Source organism: Mesocricetus auratus, unplaced genomic scaffold (genome assembly GCF_017639785.1).
Source record: "Mesocricetus auratus isolate SY011 unplaced genomic scaffold, BCM_Maur_2.0 Super-Scaffold_100038, whole genome shotgun sequence".
Lineage (NCBI taxonomy): Eukaryota > Metazoa > Chordata > Mammalia > Rodentia > Cricetidae > Mesocricetus > Mesocricetus auratus.
In genome coordinates, this window is record NW_024429216.1 from 9,641,896 (window position 1) to 9,663,548 (window position 21,653).

The 21,653-nt window shown below is 58.8% G+C and overlaps 1 protein-coding gene across 1 annotated transcript; it reads left to right on the forward strand.

The window, feature by feature from the left end:
* Positions 1 to 14,439: 14,439 nt before the first annotated feature.
* On the forward strand, positions 14,440 to 21,620 carry Erfl (ETS repressor factor like). Its single transcript, XM_040734290.1, has 6 exons — positions 14,440 to 14,661; positions 16,952 to 17,031; positions 19,319 to 19,553; positions 19,769 to 19,964; positions 20,067 to 20,184; positions 20,738 to 21,620. The coding sequence occupies exons 2-6, from the start codon at positions 16,965 to 16,967 to the stop codon at positions 21,181 to 21,183; spliced, it is 1,062 nt and encodes a 353-aa protein (XP_040590224.1). The 5' UTR covers positions 14,440 to 14,661; positions 16,952 to 16,964; the 3' UTR covers positions 21,184 to 21,620.
* Positions 21,621 to 21,653: the final 33 nt, after the last annotated feature.

The following is a 21,653-nucleotide window of genomic DNA, read 5'->3' on the forward strand; positions in this document are numbered from 1 at the left end:
GGGCTCCTCTTAGGCCTTCTTCTGCCTCTGGGGAGTCCGGGGCTCCCTCCTCCCTCCTCCCCCGGCCTGTTGAGGAACGCAGGGCTCGACCCAGCGGGGGGGTAAGAATCAGACGCTGGCCCTGCCCTCAGGGAACCTGAAGCAGAGATCTGGTGGCCAAGCCGCTCCAAAAGACTCGGGGGGGGGGGGGGGCGATGGGGATGCTCTGGGAATATGGGGGCCCAAAGCCGGGGTGCAGATGCGGGCGGCACTGTCCCTAGGAGTTCCAGGTGGACAGCTGGGTATTTAAGAACACAAACCCCAAGCCTTCCAGTCCCCAGGCTCCAGACTCACTTCCAACACCACCTAGCTGTGGAGCAGGGGGCAAGTGATTTCTGTGCCTCAGTTTCCTTGTTGGTAAAATGGAGATAATGCAGATAACAGTGCATTGCATACCTCATGGGTTAGGAGGATTGGGTTACTGGCACAGAGTGCTCAGGTCTGGGGTGCAAACCGGACCCATAAAGGTGTTCACCGCATTGACAACTGTCAAGGTACAAGGACCAGGCTCATTCAGTGCCCAACAAACCTTGCTTCTGATCCGGTGACCTTGGTGGGCTGCTGTGGGGGAGGGGCTGGGACAATGGGTTCTTGGAGGTGAGAAACCCTTCATTGACCCCAGGCTGTAGACCCAGCACTGATAGCTGCTGCGGGAGGGGAAGGGGGGAGGAGAGCAACCTTCAAGGAGGATCAGAGAGAGTCCTCCTCACTCCTCCGGAGCTTTGAGTTTAATGGGTAACACAGATCCTAGGTGACCTCTCTCTCTGTGGGCAAAAAATTAGCTCTCCGGGTATGGAAGGCTGGTGAGGCTGTTCCCCGCCACGGTCTCTCTCCTCTCTCCCCTAGGGGACATCACACACCCCGAGGGCGTCCTTTCTCTGCGGGGCATTAACTACAGTCTCCTGCTCCAGCAGCCCCCCTGGGGAACTTAACTACAGTTTAATGACCCCCCTCCTGTGAGATGCTTCCTACAGGCAAGAGGGTGTTTGCCACGCTGCCAAAGAATGACTACACAGACCCCGGGGGTGTGACACCTCTGCACAGGAATGCCGTACCTGCAGGGACAGCTCCAGCTTTACGGTGCACCTACTGTGTGCCTTGAGGCGGCATTGCCCACGCCAGCGACTGCCTTTTCCCTGCAGCCCCCCAGGTCCCCAGAGATGGAGTGTAAATCTCCCAAAGGTGCACAGCACCAGAAGGCTTTATAGACATCAAGGAGGCACTGGGCGGCGGGGGGGGGTAACAAGAGAGATCTGAACGATCAGATCCGTGTTGTCGAGTCACCAAGGGTATCAGAGCTCTCCTTGGAGGAGCGGGGAGTATTCTGTACCCCGGATTGGACACCGTAAACTGCTTAACAATGTAAGAATCTCTGATATCTCTGACTGACACCCCAGGGGGGCTCTCTTCACCTCTCCTGTGGGGGGATGGGGTTTAGAGTGTGAGGCCTTTGAACAGCTGTCCTCAGCGGTCTTAAGGGTGTTGCTAAAATTCCAAGGATCCTACTTGCATGAAGGGCATGGTGCACAGTGTGGCAGAGTTGTACCATCCCGGTGTTATTTACAGCCCGAAGGTGTTCTCCCTTCACAGATATCGTAGCCCACTTCACGACCATAAATGCAGCAGTCAGTGGCTTCCCCCCCCGAGACAGCCAAACCTTCACCTTGAACTCCGAATCCCGCTGCCGCAATCTCTGGCGTGCAGGAGTGATACGTGAAACACTCCCCACCCCCTGATTTCCAGCTAGTGGTTTGTTTTTTTGTTTTGCTTTGTTTTTTGAGACAGGGTTTTCTGGCTGTCCTGGAACTCACTCTGTAGACCAGGCTGGCCTTGAACTCACAGAGATCCGCCTGCCTCTCCGCCTCCCGAGCGCTGGGATTAAAGGCGTGCTCTCCCATGTCCAGCTAGTGTCCTTGACGCTGTGGTGGAATTTAGCTTTCTTGACAGGTGTGCATACAGGTGGGGTCGGATCTACCCAGAATAGGTCGTTTCTCTCCCAGAGGGCGTCTCATACAGCTGAGGGTTGGAGAAAGTCCCACAGCTTCCTCCAGGATATGCAGAATCCAGCTCTGGAAAGGGCCGGGATTGCTCTCTATCTTTGGAGAACACCACCACTCAGCCAGTCTTCAAGAGCTGGAATAGACACCACAAGGTCATGTCCCTCACCCAGAGGGCTTAAGTGCAGCCTAGTATAGCTCTATGGCCAATGCTGCCGGCTTGGGAGAGGGGGGTGTGGGGAAGGGAGGGGGTTGGGGAGGACTCCTACTCCCTCCTTGAGTTTGAACAAGGTGGAACCAGATTGGTCAATCCTAGTTTTGCACAGGTTTGAGTGCATTATTTGGGAGACTGATGTTCATAGCAGTGTTTGTCCCACCCAGGGCTCCAAGGGGTAGCTGTCATGTTACCCCATTTTCAGATGAGGAAACCAAGACTAGGGGATGATGGGTGACCTGGCCAAATGAATAGTGAGGGGGGGGGGTAGACCCTCTCTGACACAAAAGGAAAAATTCTTAGAACATCTTAGTGTCTGCTCTTGAAAGGTAGTTTGGGTAGCGACTGCCACACCAGGCTTCTTAGACACAAAGTATCAGTTAGGTCATGCAGGTCTTGCCCTGAGACATAGTTGCCGCTTCTGGGGTAGGTGGGTCTTTCCCCCAAAGAATGAGGTCTTGAAGGCTAGGGGGTGGTGGCACATGCTTAGAACCCCAGCATTTGGGAGATGGAGGCTGGAGTAGCAAGGGCTCAAGGCTACCCTAAGCTACATAGTAAATTGAGTCCAGCCTGGGTTACATGGGACCACATCTCAAAATACAAACAAAACCATAATGAGTTACTGGGATCGGAAGTGGGGAGGAGCCTGACCTGGGAACGGGAGTACCGACTAGGGAAAGGAGGCCAGAAGAGGGAGGATCTACGAGGGGAAAGATTGGGATGGTGGCCTGGTAGAGGGTAAGGTCAAGCTGTAACAAGGGGTCCCACGGAAGAGGAACTGGGGTCCTGGAGACGTTGACATTCTATTTCAGTGAGAGCCAACTGGCTGGGTCTTCCCCTGTCACAGCAGGCATGCGCCTGTGAGACCCGAACTTGGAAGACCTCGCTCCAGGAGTGTGTGTGTGTGTGTGTGTGTGTGTGTGTAAGAGCCTCAATGTGTGCACCCTGGGCTGTCGGTGATTGTCCAGTGTGCCAGTAAGGTCCACACCCTGGAGCGGGGTATGTGTCGCCGTGCAGCCCCGAGTCTGTGGGAGGATGAGGAAGGGCCGGGGGGCTGGGATCAGTATGTGTGGAGTGCATCTAGAATAGAGGGCATGTCCGTGCACTTGTGCGCATGTGTCTGCCTCTGTGTTCGGCGGTGTGTCCCTGTGCCCAGGCGGGGTCCTGTGCGTGTTGTGCATGGTCTATGTCACTGTTTCTGTGTGCCCCATATGTTCGCTGTCCAGGCAGTGTGTGTGTGTGCGTGTGTGTGTGGTGTGTCCTTGCATAGGCCAGGCCCAGCTTTGCCCGTGTGCGGCAGCGAGGGTCCCTCCACTAGATCCTGTCCGTCTGTCTGCGAGTCTTCCCGGTGTAGGACAGAGAGGAGGTGGGGCGGGAAGGGGAAAGGTGTTGGGGGTGTCTCTCCGCCCCCACCCCACCCCCACTCCCTCAGTCCCGGGATCGAACCTTATTTAGAGTCGCAATTCGACATCTGTTTTCAAATTTGATCAGCTCTGAACTTTATTTTCCGAGTTTGAGGAAAATTATATTCCATCGATCGCGCGCCCGCCCCCTCCCCCGCACAGCCGCCGCCGCCGCCGCCTCCATATATCTGCGCGCCGAGCCGGGCCGGGCGGCCGCGAGGGCGGGAGAGCGCGCCGCGCCGCGGAGGAGCGAGGGAGGAGGAGGAGGAGGAGGAGGAACGGCAGGAGAGGAGGGGGCGCAGAGGCACGGCCCCCCGCGCCCTGACCCAAAGCTGGGCTCCCCGCTTCGCGCGCCCCTGGCTCTTCTGCGCGCGTCTCTGTTGGGGGTGTCTCCTCTGCATCTCTGCTCGCACCCTCGTCTCTGTTTCCCTGTCTCTGTCACGCTGTCTCAGGGACTCCCAGAGCCCATCCTCCCGGCCTCCATCTCCGCGGGACTCCGGGCATCCCGCGCCCCGCGCCCCGGGGTCTCCTTTCCCAGGACGCCGCGGGGCCATGGCTGCGGGATCCGAACTTTAAACACTTCTCCCCGGACCGGAGCGGAGGCGCAAGGCGCGGAAAGTGAGTGAGCGCCGCGGGCCGTCTCAGGGGCGGGGATGAGGGGCGGGGATTGCTGCCCGGGGCGGGGGCCCGGGCGGCGGGAGGTGGTCCCCAGAGACCCCGGGGCATGGATGGCGCCCCAGGCAGGGCAGCCTGGGGGTCTGCAGAGGCGTGCGGCAAACTCGGGGGAGGTGGGAGGGAATCCCTCCGGAGCAGCTCGTGGACCAGGGTGCGAGGTGGGAGGGAGGGGACAGGACCTTAAGACTGGGGTACAAGGTATGGGGGCGGGGGCGGGAAGGGTGTCAGTGTGGAAGCCTTGGAAACGGGGTCAGGACAGGCTACAGTGTGACTCTTCGGGGTGGGGACTTGAGCTTGGCTCTGGATATTTAGGACCAGAGTGCCATGGGGTTTAAAGGTCAGGTCTGAGGGCTTGGATATTTGGGACCCGGGTTCGGAGCCTAGAGTCAGGATATTTGGTGCTCGAGCCCCTAGCTGTTTGGGGATGGAGCCGCCTCGTTGGGGCTGGGGAGCGGGATTTAGGAGGTCTGGGTTGGGGTTGGAGTTCAAGGCTGAGCATCTACAAAATTGGATGCATGTATGCGGTGGGAGTGGTCCCGCGGTCTGTGGGAAGGATTACCGGAGCCAACCTGGGGTCAGCCCGTTTGGGAGCAAGGAGTGCCTGGACTTGAACTTTGGTGTGGGGATGTGTAGGACACCCTGTCTACCCATCATTCCACCACAGTCGCCAGCCCTGATGGGCGAGCTCTGCCTGTCTCAACCGCTAGTCTCTCCTCACTGTCCCTGTGACTCCTTCCAGCTCCCCCAGGAGCCAGGAGTGACTAACTCCCGGTGGTGTCTCTAACTCTATCTGTCACAACCCTTCTCTTAGCTCTAACTCCTAGACTACCCCTCCCAGGAGCCCCGCGCCCGTCTCCACTGTCTCTCTCTTCCCGCAGGCATCTCTCAGTCTCTCGCTGTCTCTCCGTCTCTGTCTCTCCCGGTATCTCTGTCTCCCCCTCGCTGGTTTCCGCTCAGATTAAGCCGGGGACCTAATTCCAGGCCCAGGATCGAATTTTCTGGCAACAAAGGGAAATAGCGAATCGATCGGTCGCTCCGGAGATTAAGAGACAAGCGGCGCGCGGATCTATCACGGCTAAACGGCCCCCCCTGCCCGCTCCCCCCGCCCCGCCGGCCCGCCGAGGCCCAGACGCGCTCCGCATCGCCAAACAGCCTCAGGAGCCCGAGCTGCCCGCCTGCCCGCAGGCCCAGGCCTCCCTAAGCCCAGAGCTGGGGCCGCGGGAGGAACCTGTGAGCTCGAGCTGGCTCCTGGGAAGTCAGCACACCTGGGCTTCAGGTAACACCCCCCACCCGCGCTCCCTGACACCCAACTCGCCTGTCCCATCCATGCGACCCCCTTCAAGGTCTCCACATCTGGACCTCCGCCTCACGAGGCCTGCTTGTACCTGTCGCCTGCTCCCCTTCTTCTGTTTCTGGGGCTCTCGAGAGAGAGAGAGAGCAGGCGCACACAGGTCCTTCCAGGTAGCCCTTGACCCCCTTCAAGCCTGCCCCAGAGATGGTCATCAGCATCTCTCATTTAACCGGAGCCCTCTCTCCCCGGCTCTGAGTTACACCTGCTTTCCAAAATCTGAACCTCGCCTCAATCTGTGGCCAATCTGATCTTTCAGGTCACGTGGTCCCCTGCGACACTCCAAACCTTTCCTGAGTTCTCACAGTGTAACTGGTTCTCATATCTTTATATTTACACATGCTTCTTCCCCTCCAGAAGAGCCTGTTACACACGAGCGCACACGCGCACACATGCACGCGTGTGCACACACGCATACGCTCGCGCGCGCGCGCGCGCGCACACACACACACACACACACCTCTTCCCTTGCACGGAGCCTTCGGTGACAGCATGACCCCACCTACCCTCCTCGGCCACCCTTACACCTGACCTTCCAAAACAGCCTCAGGCCACCTAGGGACACTCACGAGACACCACGCACACACACATACACACACACACACACACACACTCTGCTGCCCATCTTTTATATTAACACACTTACAGGGCTGCAACTCAGTTCACGAGCACCTGTGTAGCAGGAAGCCTCGGGTCCCATCCCCAGCGCTCCATAAACCAGGTGTGGTGATACACACCTGTAAATCCTGCACTTGGGGGGGTGGGGGCAGGAAGGTCACAAGTTCGAGGTCACTCTCAGCCACAAGCTCTTGGTGAGCTTGAAATCAGCCAGGGCTGCATAAGACTCTGTCTCCAGAAACAAAGCAAAAATACACTGTCTGCCACCTTATATTCCAAACCCACCTGTCCCACTGGTCCCAGACAGCAGAGGAACCACCACCACCTGTTTCCCAGCCCCCTGAGAGGTCACTCTCCTGTGGACCTGTTCCCTGCCATCACGAGGGTCTCTCCTGACACCTCTGCCTGTCCAGGCCTGCAGGGTCTCTCATGCCTGCAACATGAGACACTCCAGTCTTTTGGCCCCCACCGCACCCCGTACGTGTGTCTCACTCCTGTGCCTCGGGTGCCCTTTTCTCCTCCTCCTCCTCCTCACCAGTCACCCGAGTTTCTCACATCATCTTCCCGGGCTGCCCCAGGGCACACCCGTACCCCACATCGACGCCCGTACCCCCACATCGACGCCTGTTCCTCACCTGAGTACCCCAGGTGTCACCCTGCACCTCCCTCCGCCTGACATCTCTTTAAGCTGTTCTCTGTCACAAAACTCTTTCTCAGTGGGCTCCAAAGGGGACACAGACTTCTGGGCAAGTCCCTCACCCCCATGCACCCAGCTAACTCCCTGTGTCCTATGCATTTAATAGTCCTCAATCCTTTTTTTTTTCAAATATAACTTATTTAACCTTATTTTTATGTACATTGGTGTGAAGGTGTCAGATCCCCTGGAACCGGAGTTTCAGACAGCTGTGGGCTGCCCTGTGGGTGCTGGGAATTGAACCCAGGTCCTCTGGAAGAGCAGCCAGTGCTCTAACTGCTGAGCCGTCTCTCCGGCCCCATAATCCTCGATTCTTGGTGGGCGTCCTGCAAGCCAGCTTCCACCCCAACCGGCCCTCTCTCCTTCACTATCTGCCCTCTCAACCTGTTGCTCCCATCCTAACGACCAAGCCTATGTTGTCTCCAGTCTGATCCATCCCAGAAGGACCATGAAGCCAGCACCTGTCCCTTCTCTACCCAGCGAGGTCCACAGGGACCACGCATGTTCTTGCTGCTTGAGCGCAATGCATGTAGCATTTGCTAAGCACACGGGATATCTGTGCCCGACCGCCTGCCCACCGGCTCCCTGCACAGTAGAGACCTTCCTTCCCATAGGCAAGGCCTGGCGACACAGGCCTGTCATCCTACCTGCTTCAGAGCCTAAGGCCGAAAGGTCAGAGTTCAACCTCCCTTTGTGAGGCTCTCACAATGAAAAATTTAAAAGTGGGTTTTGGGGGTGTAGCTCAGTGGTAGATCACTTGCCTTACATGAATGATTAAAACCCTAGGTTCGACTCCGGATACTGGGGATGTTCACTTATTTTGAGACAGGGTGTCTTTATGTAACCTTGGCTGTCCTGGAACTCGCTCTGTAGACCAGGCTGGCCTGCAACTCAGAGATCCGCCTGCCTCTGCCTCCCGAGTGCTGGGGTTAAAGGCGTGCGCCAATGCACCTGTCTTAAGAGTGGGGTATTATAAGTGTCCCGGTGATGCAGCTGTCACTGATGGACGCCATCGCCAACTCTGAGCAGCACCTATGCCCCCACCCACCCAGGGACCTGCCCTCCCCCGTGCTGGTGATGATGCCAATGGCACTGACGACAGCTGATTCTAAAACCATCTCTGTGACAGGGCATCATCCCCGGTCACGCTCAGCCTCACGGGGACATCATAAAGCAGGTGCTTGACGTACGTCCCCATTTTACAGAAGAGCAAACTGAGCTCAAACAGAAGAAATCCTTTCCCGAGGTCCCAGAAACTGGGCACTGGGGAAGAACCGAGTCAGACAAAAGCCATGAGCAGAGCCCGGTGACTTCAGGCCTGGCCTTCCCAGACAGACAGGCTTGCCGGCCTCCCGTATCTGCCCCTCTGCAGACACCCTGTCCATCCCCTCACCTTTGCGACCGACCCTTCCTTCTCCATCACCAAGAGCGTCCCAAACTCGCCCTGGCCGCCAGGGGGGCCCAAGCCTCTGCCGACACTGGACCCTGGGACCCAAGCTGCACCTCATCCTCTCCAATCACCCCCCCAACCACACCCAGACGCCCACCCCTCTCCATAGGGCCCTGGGCTTCTTCTGCTTTCGTCTCTGCCCCCTTTTGGCCCCGTTGTCGCCTCAGCCGGCCTGTCTCTGGCTCATGGACCCCGTATCTCTTTTAGTGTTCCCCCTTGTCCCCTTTTATTTTCCTTCCTGTGATTGCGGGCATGCAACCCAGGGTCCTCATGCACGTCGGGGAGGAACTCTGCCATCGGCCTCTGACCCCTCTGATAGTCTAATGTGCCTGGACTGACCCTGGCCTGGCTACGACGTCAGCCTCCGCCTCCGGGGTGCCGGGATCACAGGTGAACACCGCCATTCCCGGCTCCCAGCCCCCCCAGTTCTTCAGACGGAGCCTCGCTCAGTTGCTCAGGCTGGCTTTGAACTCACTCTGTCGACCAGGCAGGGCTCCAACTTGTAGTCCTCCTGCCTCAGCCTTCCAAGTACCCAGGGCTACAGCCCTGTACTGCCTGGCTTAGCTCCATGTCTCTTTGTACCTTGGAGTCTCTCTCTCTGTGTTTTCTGTCTGCCTCTTATCTTCTTGCCTTTGTCCCCTCTGTTTCCCTTTGACAGCACAGATACTGGGACCTTGAAATCATCCTGACCTGCATTCAAGTCCAGGCTTCACCGCTCATCCTTTTTTGGACTATGTCCAAGTTAGCTTTCCCTATCCAAGCCTCGGTTTTCATATCTGTGAAATGGGTGCCACGGCAGTTCTCACCCTACAGGTGGTGGTAAGATGGTGCTGAGGGAAACTCCAAGGCCAGGGTGACACAGGGGTTAGACTTTTCCCTCTGCATCCTCTCCTGGTCCTGTCTCGTACTCAGGGCTACCACATGGCCTGGTCAACAGTTAGGAGCGTGTGTGCGGTCAGGAGAATGGATCAAGAGGTGGGCACAGGAGTCCCAGCCGGCAAGGTCCGGGCTTGGGACTGGTGTGGAGCTGGGGACGGGGATCGATCTGCCTCGGCGGCAGTGCTAGGACCAGGATTGCATCTTGTCACAATAATTTATTGCTCTCATCCCGTCTGATCGATGGCGCTGAATTAGCACCGTGCCTGATGCCCCTGGAGCCCCGAGCCTCCCTGAGCCTGGCTGGACCCTGCCCCTTACGGGGTCCCCAATGGCAGCCCAGCGCCCAGCTGTAGCCAACCCAGGCCCCTCTGCCGGCCCAGGGGCGCTCTTGGCCCTGCCTGCCTTCCCTTCTCCCTGCCTGTCCGAGTTTCTCTCCTGCTCCCCTGACAATCCTCCTGGGTCGCCAACTCCATTTCTCTGCTCCTGACTTTCAGTCACCCAAGTCTCCCTGTTTGGTCGCCGTCTCCCTGTCCCTCTAAACTCTCTTGTCTCTGCTCCTCTGGCCCTTTTTCTACGTCCCAATATCCCAATTTCCTGACCCCCCCCCCCGCCACCTCTGTCTCTCTGACTCTCTGCTGTGCCTGTCCTGTTCATCTGGATTCCACTACGATATTTGGGCAGTCTCTGCCAAACCCAGAAGAGAACCCACGGCGCCGCCGGGCCTTGCTGATCATTCTAGAAAATTCTCAGTCTAGCCACTGACACTGACAACAACACTGTTGTTTTGCTGCATATCTAGGACCCCGTCTACGATGATGGGGGCCCAAGACCAGCAGGTCTACTTTGGGGAGCTAGCAGGACCCCTGGGGGTGAGGCCAGGGATGGTGCTGGGAAGGTGGGCTTAGGGTGAAGGTGGGCTTAGGCCCCAGGAAGGAGGAGGTGGAGGTAAGGTCCACGCTGGGGGTGGGGTGGACCAGGTGGAAGTGACGAGTGGTGGGTTTTGGGGGAGGGGGCGTGACAGACCTTGGGGGACACCAATGCCTCAAGCCTGAAGCTGGGCAAGGCGTGGAGGAGAGAGCTGTGAACCCACACTGGGTGTGGGGACCCTGGGGGCTCACCGCAGGGAGGGTGGTCCTGGCTGGGTCTCAGCTCTGGCCTCCCTCATCCCTCAATTTTCCGCAGCTCTGCCCCCTCCTCTGCTTCCTCTCTGACCCAGGGTCGCTGGCGCCCTGGCTCATGCCTTTCCCATTGGCTTCCTCTCAGCCCCTCGGCAGCACCCATCCCTCTTGCTCTCCTTCTCTGTGGCCCAGCTTCCTCTTTCTGGCCTGGGCCGGCACACTTCACCCTGCCTCTGACCCCACTGCCCCTCTCTCTGTGACCTTCCGTGCCCGTCACCAGCCCCCAGCCTCCTCCGTTGCTCAGGGGCTCTGCTGGGAGCAGCCCGGGCTGGGACTGCTTACGCCTCCCCTTCCCTCCCCTCCCCCAGCACTGTTTTGTAGGCGGGGTGCGTGGCGCTGCGGCTCCCACCTCCCTGGGGACTCTCCCTCACCACTACCCCGCTGACATCGTTCTGCCTGCACGCTGGCTGCAGCCCCAGAGACATCTGTGCTGAGACTGGGACTCCAGGAGAGAGAGAGACAGACCCAAAGAGCCGAGCATGACTCCAGACAGAGATGCCCAAAGAGAGAGATAGATAGAGACATGAGTAGGTGGGGCGTGGGTCTCCATTCCTGTCCTCCCCGGGGGCACTGGGCTCCTCTGCCCCCTTGCCTGGTACATCCCGACCACCCTAAATCCGGTACCAGCTAGATCTCATCCAGGCCCTGGCCCTGTCCTGCAAGGAAGCCTTGTCAGAGGTCCCGTGGCGTGTGCCTGCGTGCTGTGGCACATGCAAATACGGCATGTGTCAATTGTTGCTTCCCCTGGCACGGGATTAGGTGTGTTTGTGTGCCAGGTCACGGGGCTGAGCAAAGCCAGGGACGTTATGTCCGTGAATGGGACATTGGGACGTGTGTGGTACTCAGCTGTGCGTGTCTAGTCCAGAACCCTGGGCAGGGCATGTGAACAGGGCAGGACAGCTTGTCCCTGAGTGTGAGGAAGGTAAGGAGACTGAGTTCAGTAAGGAGAAACACGGGGGGGGCATTGGCAGTGGGCTTGCTGAGTATGAGGAGCCCACCTGGGAAGAGCAGCAGGGCATAGCTCCAGAGGTCCCCAGACCTGTGTCAGACCGGCTATGTGGCACATTGATCTTGGTGGCTGCGGCATCTCTGAAGCCCGTGTCTGACTCTGGCCTCGGATGCCGGTGGTGTTGTCTGCGTGCGTGAGCACAGTCATTTGGGAAGCAAAATGTAGTAAGCTGGATAGAACGTTGGTTTGCAGCTGTGTGTGCGTGTGCGCGCATGCGCGTGACCAGCCCTGGAGAATGCTAACAGCTCTGGGGCGTGTGCACGCGCACACGTGACCTTGTGATTGTGCATTCCTGTGTGGTTGTTGGATGTTGCACGTGGATACAATGTGAACTTGCCACAGTTCTGTGTGTGAGACTGTGTTTAGGATGACGTGTGTGTCTGGGTCACCATTGTCTGCCTCCATGTAGACCTGTGCATCATGGGTGTCCCTGTGCATAGGGGTCATAGGGGGTTTCAGTTCTGGCATTTTCTATGCTTGTACGTGTCACTAAGAGGCGGCAAAGGCTGTGCTTTACATGTGTGGTAGGAGTTATGCATTCAGCATCTGTGTGTGATGTATAAAGTGTGGTATCTGTATGTAACATGGGGATAACATGGGTGGCATGTGCTAGTTGTGGCATTTGGAATGTGGTGTGTGTGTGCTTTCACACACACCACGTGGATTGTGTCTTTGCGTGGTATATGGTTTCTTTGTGGTCTATGTGTGTCCTGTGTGTGTGTGTGTGTGTGTATGGGGGTGTCATGGGTATGTGTACGTATGCTATGCAGTAGGTGTGTGTCATGTGGTATGTGGCATTCACATGTACGTTTGCATGGGGGTGTGGTGTGATACATGTAATACACGTCATGCGCTGTGTGCATAGTATACAGAAGGAGCACATAGTCTCATCTGTGGTGTATGGTGTGTATACGGTATATGGCATGTGTACAGCATGTATGTGGAGTGCATACAGACAATCTGCTGTATGTGGTGTGTATACTGTGTGTGTGTGCTATGTTGCATGTGTGTAGTATGTGTGTGGTGTGTGTAGCACATGGAATGTGAAGCCTGGATTGTTGATACAGTCACTCCCTCCTAAGGGCCAGGCCAGAGCATTGGGGCGATGGCAGCAGGGGTGGTAACTGGGTGACATTTGACATAAGGGCGGCAGGTACTGGTATGACAGCTGCCTCCAGGACTCCTCTTTGCCAGGACAGCGTAGATATCTTGCTGCCTGTGGTGGGGCAGCCTGGCTCTGTGTATACCAGACATGCCGTGAGAACCTGGACATAGGCAGGTGTGTTGAGCGCAGGTCCCCTGTGGTGTGTGGCTGGGGGGGGGGGGGGGTCACAGCCCTGCACAGGGCCCGGCAGCCTGCCCATGGTCTAGGGGTGTGTATGGTCTGTGTGTCCACGACTGAACAGAACTGCGTCTCTACTGTGTCCACAGATGTGTCCACACAGGCAAGAGGGTGTGTGTGTGTGTGTGTGTGTGTGTTGTGGGGGGGCAGTGGTGGGAGAGGGGGTCTTGGGCCGCGTCTCTCTCCTCTTTAGACAGAGCCCCGGAGAAGATATGAAATTTAAAAAAAAAATCAATTTTCATTCCACTTGTGCAGATTGTGTTAAGGGGAGGTGGGGCTGGGGGGGGCTGGGTGAGGGATGCAGGGGCTGGGGGCAGTGTGAGGCCTGAGGCGACTCCAGAGGCAGCCAGAGCAGCTTAGAGAAATCAAAACAACTGGTTAAACCCCAGCCCAGGGGGCTGGGGCGATGGGGCGGGGAGACAGAGCAGAGAAGCCCAGAGGCCAAGAGGGACAGAGGGATGAACCCAGGGACAGAATCAGAGCTACACAGAGATGGGAACATCCAGAGACAGAGGTACACAGAGATGGACACCGAAGACCCTTAGTGACAGACAGACAGACAGACAGACAGACAATGAAGGGGGGCATGTTTGAAGATTGAAGATGGGCGGTATGAGGCAAACATACATTTTGAACACACACACACACACACACACACACACGAGAGACAGAGAGAGACAGAGACAGAGAGATGCTTACGAAATCCTTAGATGGTACACAGATGGACAGGCCCATGGTGGCAGTAACGGTGATGATATTCTGAGGTGTAGTCACCTCTAAGTGGGCACCCCACACAGCCAAGCTTAGTGCTCAGGTCTCCTCTCTCTGAGGTGGGGGCTGCGTGGCAGGTCCCCCACTGTGTTGATCATTTTGGGGACCATGACCGTGCCTATGTGTCTGTGATGAGTGTAGCCACCTGAGTTTGCCATATGGTTGCCACTGGTCTGTGTCAGGGGTGTTTGGCGTGTCTGTCCACGTGGGGCTCAACGTGTGTGTTGTGTGTTTGACGGAGGGTTTCCGGTGCCTGTCTCTGTGACTCGGTGTGCCTGTTGCTGACTTGCCAGAGCTGCTCTGTGTCTGGGTGTGTCTCTGTTTCTCCATGACACTGTCTAGGCCCGCGATTGTGTGCCTGTGATTGAAGAGGGTCTGTGTTTCTGTATCTGTGAGCGCTGGTGAGTGACAATGTGCCCGTGCTAACATGCGTCGGTCTAGTCAGATCGTGTGTCTGGTTTGGTTGTACATGACAATGTCGCTGCTATGCGCCACTTCAGTGCTATGTGTGGGCAGCACACCAGGGCCGTGTGTGATTCTGCCCATAAAGAGTGTGTGTTTTGGGTGTGTGTGACGGTGGCGGCGTTGGGGACATGGTGGTGTGCGTGTGACCCTGTTGGCTTGTGTGATGGGAACTGTGTGCTTGCGGAAGGTGTGGGTCTGTGTGACTCTGTGCTTGGCAAGGAGCAGAGAGAGGGAGGCAGCCCCTGCCCATCCAGCCCCTCTCCAACCGGCTGCCTCACACGCGCACATTCGGTGCTGTGGCTGCGGGCGTTAGAGATGGGGGTGGGGGGGCGGAGGAAGCAAAATAAAATTAAAAATTAAAGCTTGCCCGGAGTCCCCATCCGCACCGCGCCGGCCGGTGGGGAGGGGCGCATGGTGCGGCTGCTCCCCCTGCTCAGCTACTGGGGCCGGGGCCTTCTGTCCGTCTGTCCAGTGGCCCTGCCAAAGCTCCTGCCTGGCCCCGTAGCCCCAGGCCGCAGGACCTACTTCCTCCACGGGTCGATCAGCAATCAATGGGGCCAGGGGGGTGCCAGGGGCATGGTGAGATCAAAGGGGTCCCAAGAGAGGGACGCAGGGACCTAGAGACAGAGATGCTGGGACGGGGCACTTAGCGAGACCCAGACAGGGAGACAGAGACGCGGGGACCCAGAAATGGGGAAAGGAGCCGTGTGGAGACCGAAGACGCACAGACCCTGGGACAGAGGGACGTGGAGCCCCGGAGAAACGCCGGCCGTGGGTGGAGGCAGGCACCCAGCCGGAGGGGACAGGGCCAGGTCCGGGAGTGGGGCGGGGCGGGGTGTGGGCTGGGGGCGGCGACGCACACCGGACAGAGGCGAAACACGGGAGAGACAGGGGAAAAGTGGCGGCGGAGGCTGCGCGGAGGCAGAGATGTGTGTGAGAGACGACGGGGGGAGCGTGGGAGCAGGGCCCGGAGCGCCGATCCCACGGCTCCTCGTTATAACGTGTCCGGAGGAGGCGGCGGGGAGTTGAAAGCGTTGGGAAGAGAAATCAAAACCAACACGGAAATGAGAGGGGCCGGTGGGGGGTGGGGGAGGGAGGAGGGGGAGGGGGGACCCAGAGAGGCAGCGAGAGCAGGAGGGGGGAGTCGGATGGGGGTGAGCGAGCGTGGGGAGAGAGATAGGGAGATGGTGGAGACGCGCGCGGGAGAGAGACGGGATGGGCGGGGCTGAGGACGGGAGCAGAGAGGAGGAGGGGGAGGTAGACGGATGAGGGAGAGAGATGGAGAGAGAGAGAGACGTGGGGAGGTGGAGAAGGAGATAGGGGTAGGGGGCCAGGAGGCAGCGCTGGAGGGGGGCAGGGGCAGAGAAGGGGAGAAGAGTTGGGGAGAGATGCGGGGAGACACTCCAGGTGGAGGGAAGGCTGGCCAGGCAGGGAGAGACAGAGACAGAGGGGAAACAGAGATAAAGGCGGGCCCCAGAGAGATAGGAGGATGGGAGGGATGGCCGTGGGTAGGGGAGACCCCGGGAGGCCAAGGAGGGGTTGGAGGAGCTGTGGGGACACTGGGTACCGGGAGAGAGGACAGGACTACCAAGGGGTGAGGTGGGGTTTACGGTTACATGGCAGGGGAGAGGTGTGGATGTCTGTAGAACTGCGGGTGTTGTGAGGACCTAGGGGTGGGGTGAGCGAGGGGAGACAGTGCCCGCGGGGTCTCAGGTGGGTGTGGGCCTCTGGTGCAGGCAGGATGGCTAGAAGGACGTTTTGTCTAAGGGTGTCTGCAGGGAGTGTGAGGGGGCAGGTGTCTGGGAAATGGGGGTTTGAGGGGGCCTTGCAGGGAGGAGGCAGGGGGAGAGGGAGACTGTCCTAAGGGGGAGGCGATGCCAGAGGAAGCATGTCCGAGGACAGGGACCAGTCGAGGAAGGGGTGTCTAAGTGGGGATGCCAACTGAGGGGACTGGTGTATGTCTGAGGGAGAGAATAGTGTGAGGAGGCAAGAGCATCTGAGGGGAATGCCCATCTGAGTGGACAGGTGTTGGGATGGGTGGGGGAGACTCCCTCTGGGGAGGGAGGGAGAGGGGAGGCTGGCTGGTCTTAGAAGGGATGGCTTTGAGGCAGGGGTCCGTGGGTTCCGTTGATGTCTGTCTGCAGGCTCTGGTGGCTCTACTCTTGGAGGAAAGGGCTCAGTGGAGGGGAAGGGCTTGGGGGGGGGGCTCCTAGAAGGGAAAAGCCAACCTGAGGGGGAAGGATGATTGGAGAACCTTGGTGAGCGGCAGGTTTGAGAAGGGGAGGGGTCTGTGGGCTCAGACTAGGGGTGTCTAGGGTGGGTGGGGGTTAGTGTCTACCTTGGGAGGAAAGGCAGGGGTTGGGCCTGCTCCTGCCAGCCTGGCTAGCAGATACCCAGCCCTGCCGTCTCTGGGCTGGCCACTGCTGCAGTGTGAGCCCTCCGGGGGGGGCGTCATCCAGGTGGGGGCGAGTTTGTGCTTCCGAGCGATCAATCTGAAGTAGCTGGAGAGAGCCCCACGCAGAGGGAGTCAGAGAGACCCAGGGACCAACCCCCTACTCCCCGAGAGGTCAGGTGGGAGGCAGGATAGCAAGAGGTGGCTGGAGGGTGTTGAGAGCCCGCGAGTGAGTGGTGAGCGCTGGACTCAGTGAAGGGGACCAGACAGAGCGGGAGGCGAGGAGGAGGGAGGACAGTGGCTCTAGTTAGGGACGCCCGCCGGGCTGCTGGGAGGGTCAGCGTGGGCACCCAGGGCTGCTGGCTGGGCTGACATCAGGTGGAAGGCCTGGGAGGGGGCCCGCAGCACCCTGCTGGCCGACCCCCTTCTCCGGCTGACCACCTCCTCTCTGGCTGTCCTGTCTGTCCCGCTCTGCAGGGCTCGCTCCGCCATGGACTGTAGCTGCGTCTCAGACCTTCTCTTCGCCCCGCCTGCCCTGCCGGCTCTCTGGACCCCTGGTAACTGTCCCGTCCATCCCCACAGCCCTTCCCCTTCCCAGGGGCTGCACCCTCTTCCTTACCTTCCCTCTTCCTGTCACCTGTGTTATGCACCTGTGAACCTGTCCGCCTGGGTCTCCATCGGTCCCCTGAATGCAAACCCTTTCATGAGAAACTTGACCAGAAACTTCGCGGTCCTCTCTCCCCGCCACCTGCTTGCTTGGGCACAAGGGCTGGGGGTCTTCTGGAGGAGGGCTGAGGTGTCGAGAGGGCTGAGATCTGGGATTTCTCTGCCATGTACTCCTAGTCAGGACCTGCTGAGGAGGGAAGAGCTTAGAGCTGTAAGCTAGGCACGAGGGGAGGCTCAGCCTAAGGAGAGGGTGCAGGGAGATGGTGCTCAGGCTGGGGAAAGAGGGCCTGCCTGCCTGGGCATGCAGGGGTCACTAATAGGAGTCTTTGGGACCAACCATTCGGCTGGCTGCGTAGAGTTTCATTGTGGAGTGTTGGCATACATCACACTCCAGTGTTCCTGAAGGGGTCACAGAGGGCAAGCGTCTGCAGGAGGCTGTCTTTGTGTGCACTTGTGGGCACTTTGCTGCACAGACTGGACCACGGAGGCCACGGGAGCGACTCTGGACTCTCCGTTTCGGGGTCATGCATGGATACATTTGGCAGCTCGTGTGCTGTGCCTGGGCTCTTGTGGGGGAAAGGAGGAGGCCGTGTCTGTTTCCGGTAGTGCTTTCTTGGCAGGTAGTCGAGGCAGATTTTGGAGTGTGTGGGTAGATGACCCTGGGCCTGTGTAGCGGTGTCTGGGCTCCCACAGCATGGTTCTGGGGGTTGGCTATGCCCGCCCCTCTGCCGCAGCAGGTCCTCCCTCCATCCTTTCTTTTTGGTTGTGCAGACATGTTTGTGACGCAATGGCTTTCCCAAGGAAGTGTACTGTGGGTATGGCTGGGCCAGTGTCCATCTAGATATGGCATCTGAGGTGAGGACGGCTCAGATTAAAATTCCTCTTCCATGGGGAGTGTGTGAACTACCTGTCCTTTCTGAGACAGGGCAGCACCTGCCCACTTACACATCAGAGAGCAGCCTGGGTGAGACTCTGCTTCTCCTTGACGGCTGCCTCTGGAACCAGAGAGGGCAAGGAACATCCCCCTGATGCACAGCGACTGGGTCTAGAGACCCAGAGCTCCTGGCTCAACAGTCTCTACTGTCCCTCACTCTAGGACGGTTTCCCCAGCCATCTCCCTTTGCACTGCCGTCAGCTTGCCAGAGCCAGATTTAACCATGTCTTCATGCCTGGGCCGTGCCGGTCTCTGGGCAGGCAGGGAGAGATGGAGGGCGACAGCCTTCTAGATTGGGGAGGCCAGGGGTGGGCAAGATCTCTGTGCCCGGCTTCTAGGTCCATATGGACAGCGGAGCCAGATTCTCTTCCCAGGGCGGAGTAAATGCCGGGCGGGCCAGTGTCGACTGACATACACATGCCTGACCCTGGCCGTGGGAAGGGAGGTTGTTCAGTTCTGCAGGTGTCATCTGTTTATCTGGGGACTTCAGTGTCTCATTGTCCCTGTCACACCAGGTATCCACTGGCTGTTGGGCTCCTGTCTCTCTGTCACACACTTGTCAGGCCGTTAGCATGTAATTGTGCATGTTTGCAATGGGTATGCGGTGCTGGGTTTGGGGGTCCTTATATCCTGGGCAGCAGGAGTGTGGCACTTGCATGTGGTTCTGTCCCATAGGATGACAGGTAACACTGCAGGTGGCTGTGTGATATGTTGGGCACCTATAAGTCTGTGCCTGCGTGTAGACACGCAGTCTCAGCCTGGAGAGACTGGAGACGGGAGCGTGGATGTGGGAGGGGCACACAGATGGATACAGGCTGTGTGTGTGTGTGCCTCGTGATGCCAGTGGAGGCTTAGGGAATAGGCCGATTGTAGGAGCTATCAGGACATTGAATAAATATCAAAGGCCCCCTGGCAGCGTAGCAGGGCTCAGGGTGATCACTGCAGAGGGTGCACAATTTTCAGCCCCCCAAAATAACCCATGGATGCAGTAGATGTGACCCCCTCAAATCCACCCTCGGCCGAACCTGGGGCGACTGCACAGAGGCCAGGCACGTTGGGGCTCTTTCCAGCTGTGCAGTGACTTAGGGAGCAGACTCAAGCAGGGTAGGTCTGAAGAGTGGCACACAGGTCCCTAAAGGTGCTCCTGGGAGACTGCATATCCCAGGCTGCAGACTCCAGCGAGACCCAGAACCCCACCCACCTCAGCTTCCCAACCCTAAGGCCTCCCTGTCTCCTGTCCCCAGGGTTTGCCTTCCCAGACTGGGCCTACAAGCCGGAGTCCTCCCCTGGCTCGAGGCAGATCCAGCTGTGGCACTTCATCCTGGAGCTGCTGCAGAAGGAGGAGTACCAGGGTGTCATCGCCTGGCAGGGGGACTACGGGGAGTTTGTCATCAAGGACCCTGATGAGGTGGCCCGCCTCTGGGGCATTCGCAAGTGCAAGCCCCACATGAACTATGACAAGCTGAGCAGAGCCCTGCGGTGAGGAGGGGCGGTGGGCCAGGCTCCCATCATGCTCTCTGCTCCCTTCACTGTCCCTTCTGGTCCCCTGAGGGCACCCCCTCTGCACCCTAGGACTGAATTCCGTTGGATCCAGTGAGTGGAAGCCGGGTGGGGGATGGCGACAAGAACTTGAGCCCAGCTACGGCCTCACCCCTCCCCTGCCCCTCCCCAGTACCCCGTCCTCTCTCCCACAGATACTACTACAACAAGCGTATTCTGCACAAGACCAAAGGGAAGAGGTTCACCTACAAGTTCAACTTCAGCAAAGTTGTTCTCGTCAATTACCCACTGCTGGATGTGGCCGCCGCCGCGGCCGGCTCCCCACTCTTGTTGACCCCTGGTCCCTTTGGGGGGGCACATGGGCCAGATGCTCCACCCCTGTCCCCTGAGGTGAGTTTGGATACTGGTGTCTTAGGGCTGAAGCGGGGTGTGTGGTGTCCCCTACATCACGATCCTCTCCACAAAGAGGGTTAAGCAGTGCTGCCTCTCCAGACCCTGCAGAACCTGTTCTCAACCCCACGCCTAGGAGAGCCAGGGGGCCGGTCACCCCTGTTCGCCCCAGAGACGGATAAACTACGTTTGGACAGCCCCTTCCCATTCCTGGGTTCTGGTAAGGGCCTGGAGGTTGGGGCATTTGCTCACATGGAGAGACGGGACTGCAGAGGACAAGACAGAGGGACGTCCAGGCTGGGGTGTGTCTGTGGAGTCTCGGGTGTTTAAAGCCAGGGCATGGGGTGCAAATGCAGCTCAGAGGGCTTGCAGGAAGCCTTAGGTTACCAACGCTGGGGCAGCTGGGTGTGATGTACACACCAGAGATCTATCCCAGCACGAGGGGCACAGGGGCTGGACGATCAAGGTCAACGGCACCGGACCCAGCATTCAGGAAGCCGAGGCAGGCAGATCATAAGCTGGAAGCCAACTTGGCTTACATAACCGAACATCTCACAAAACCAATCAAGGCAGAGAGGCTGCTGCTGAGCAGCTTGGGGGGGGGACTACTTGGCAGGGAGGGTTTTGTGGGGAAGACGGGGTAAAGGAAGAGGGAGGAACATGGAGCTGAAGTGGAGAGATGGGGGGCACTGCGGGGTAGGCAGAGCGTGTAGGAGGTACGCGCACCGTGCAAGCAGTGGGTCAGCCTGACGTGTTCTGTGTGTCCCCCCCAGGTGCCACCGGCTACTCCAAGCCCCCGGGCCTGTTGGGTCCTTACGGCCGCGCCTTCCCCGAGTACCCCTGGAACTTTAACCCATACCTCACGGGCCCCTTCCCCAAGTTGACCCCCTCTCTCTACCCACCCCACTTCTACCCTAACCCTTTGGGTTCCTTGGGCCACTTGCCCTCTGCAGGAGCAGGGGGAGGTCCCATGGCTGCGCCCCTGCTAGCTGCAGCAGGGGAGGGCCTGGGCCCTGAGCGCCCCTCGGGGCTGGCCGTGGCTCCTCGTCTGGCGCTGCCGGGGGCTGGAGGTCCGGAGGCCACACTGGGTGGGAAGGAGGACAGCGACTCGGAGCTGGAGATCACAGACGTGAGTGGCTGCAGCTCTGACAGTGAAGGCGATGAGGGTCTACACGTGTCCCCCAAGACCAAGCCGGGCAAAGGGGGAAGCGGCAGCTGAGCAGGTGCAGGGTGGATTCTGCTGGTGACCAGGGCAGTCTGGTCCTGCTCTTGGCCCAGGACCAGCCCTTGGCACCTCCTCCAAGCCCGAGTGGAGGTCACACCTTCTCCACAGAGTGGAAAGGGACATGATGGCCTCCAGTCTCCCCCCAGGCTCCAATCTGAGGGGGATAACCACCTGGCCCCACTCGTAAAGTGCAATACGGCGCCCAGCCTCCCCCGACCTCCTTCGTGCTGTGACCTTTGTGTTTGTGTGGCCGTGTCCCCTCTCCTGAAATCCTCCCACACAGGTCCCCCACCCCCCGGGGGACAGGGAGCTCAGAGCAATAACCCCGCCCCCAGACCCCGCCCAGGAGGGGCCCCCTCCCCACCGGCTCCCCTTGAAATCCCACAGCCACTTGCAGAGTTTACTACAAAAATAAAAGAACAAGAGTGTGAGGTGTGGCATTTTGCATGACCATGGGGCCTCAG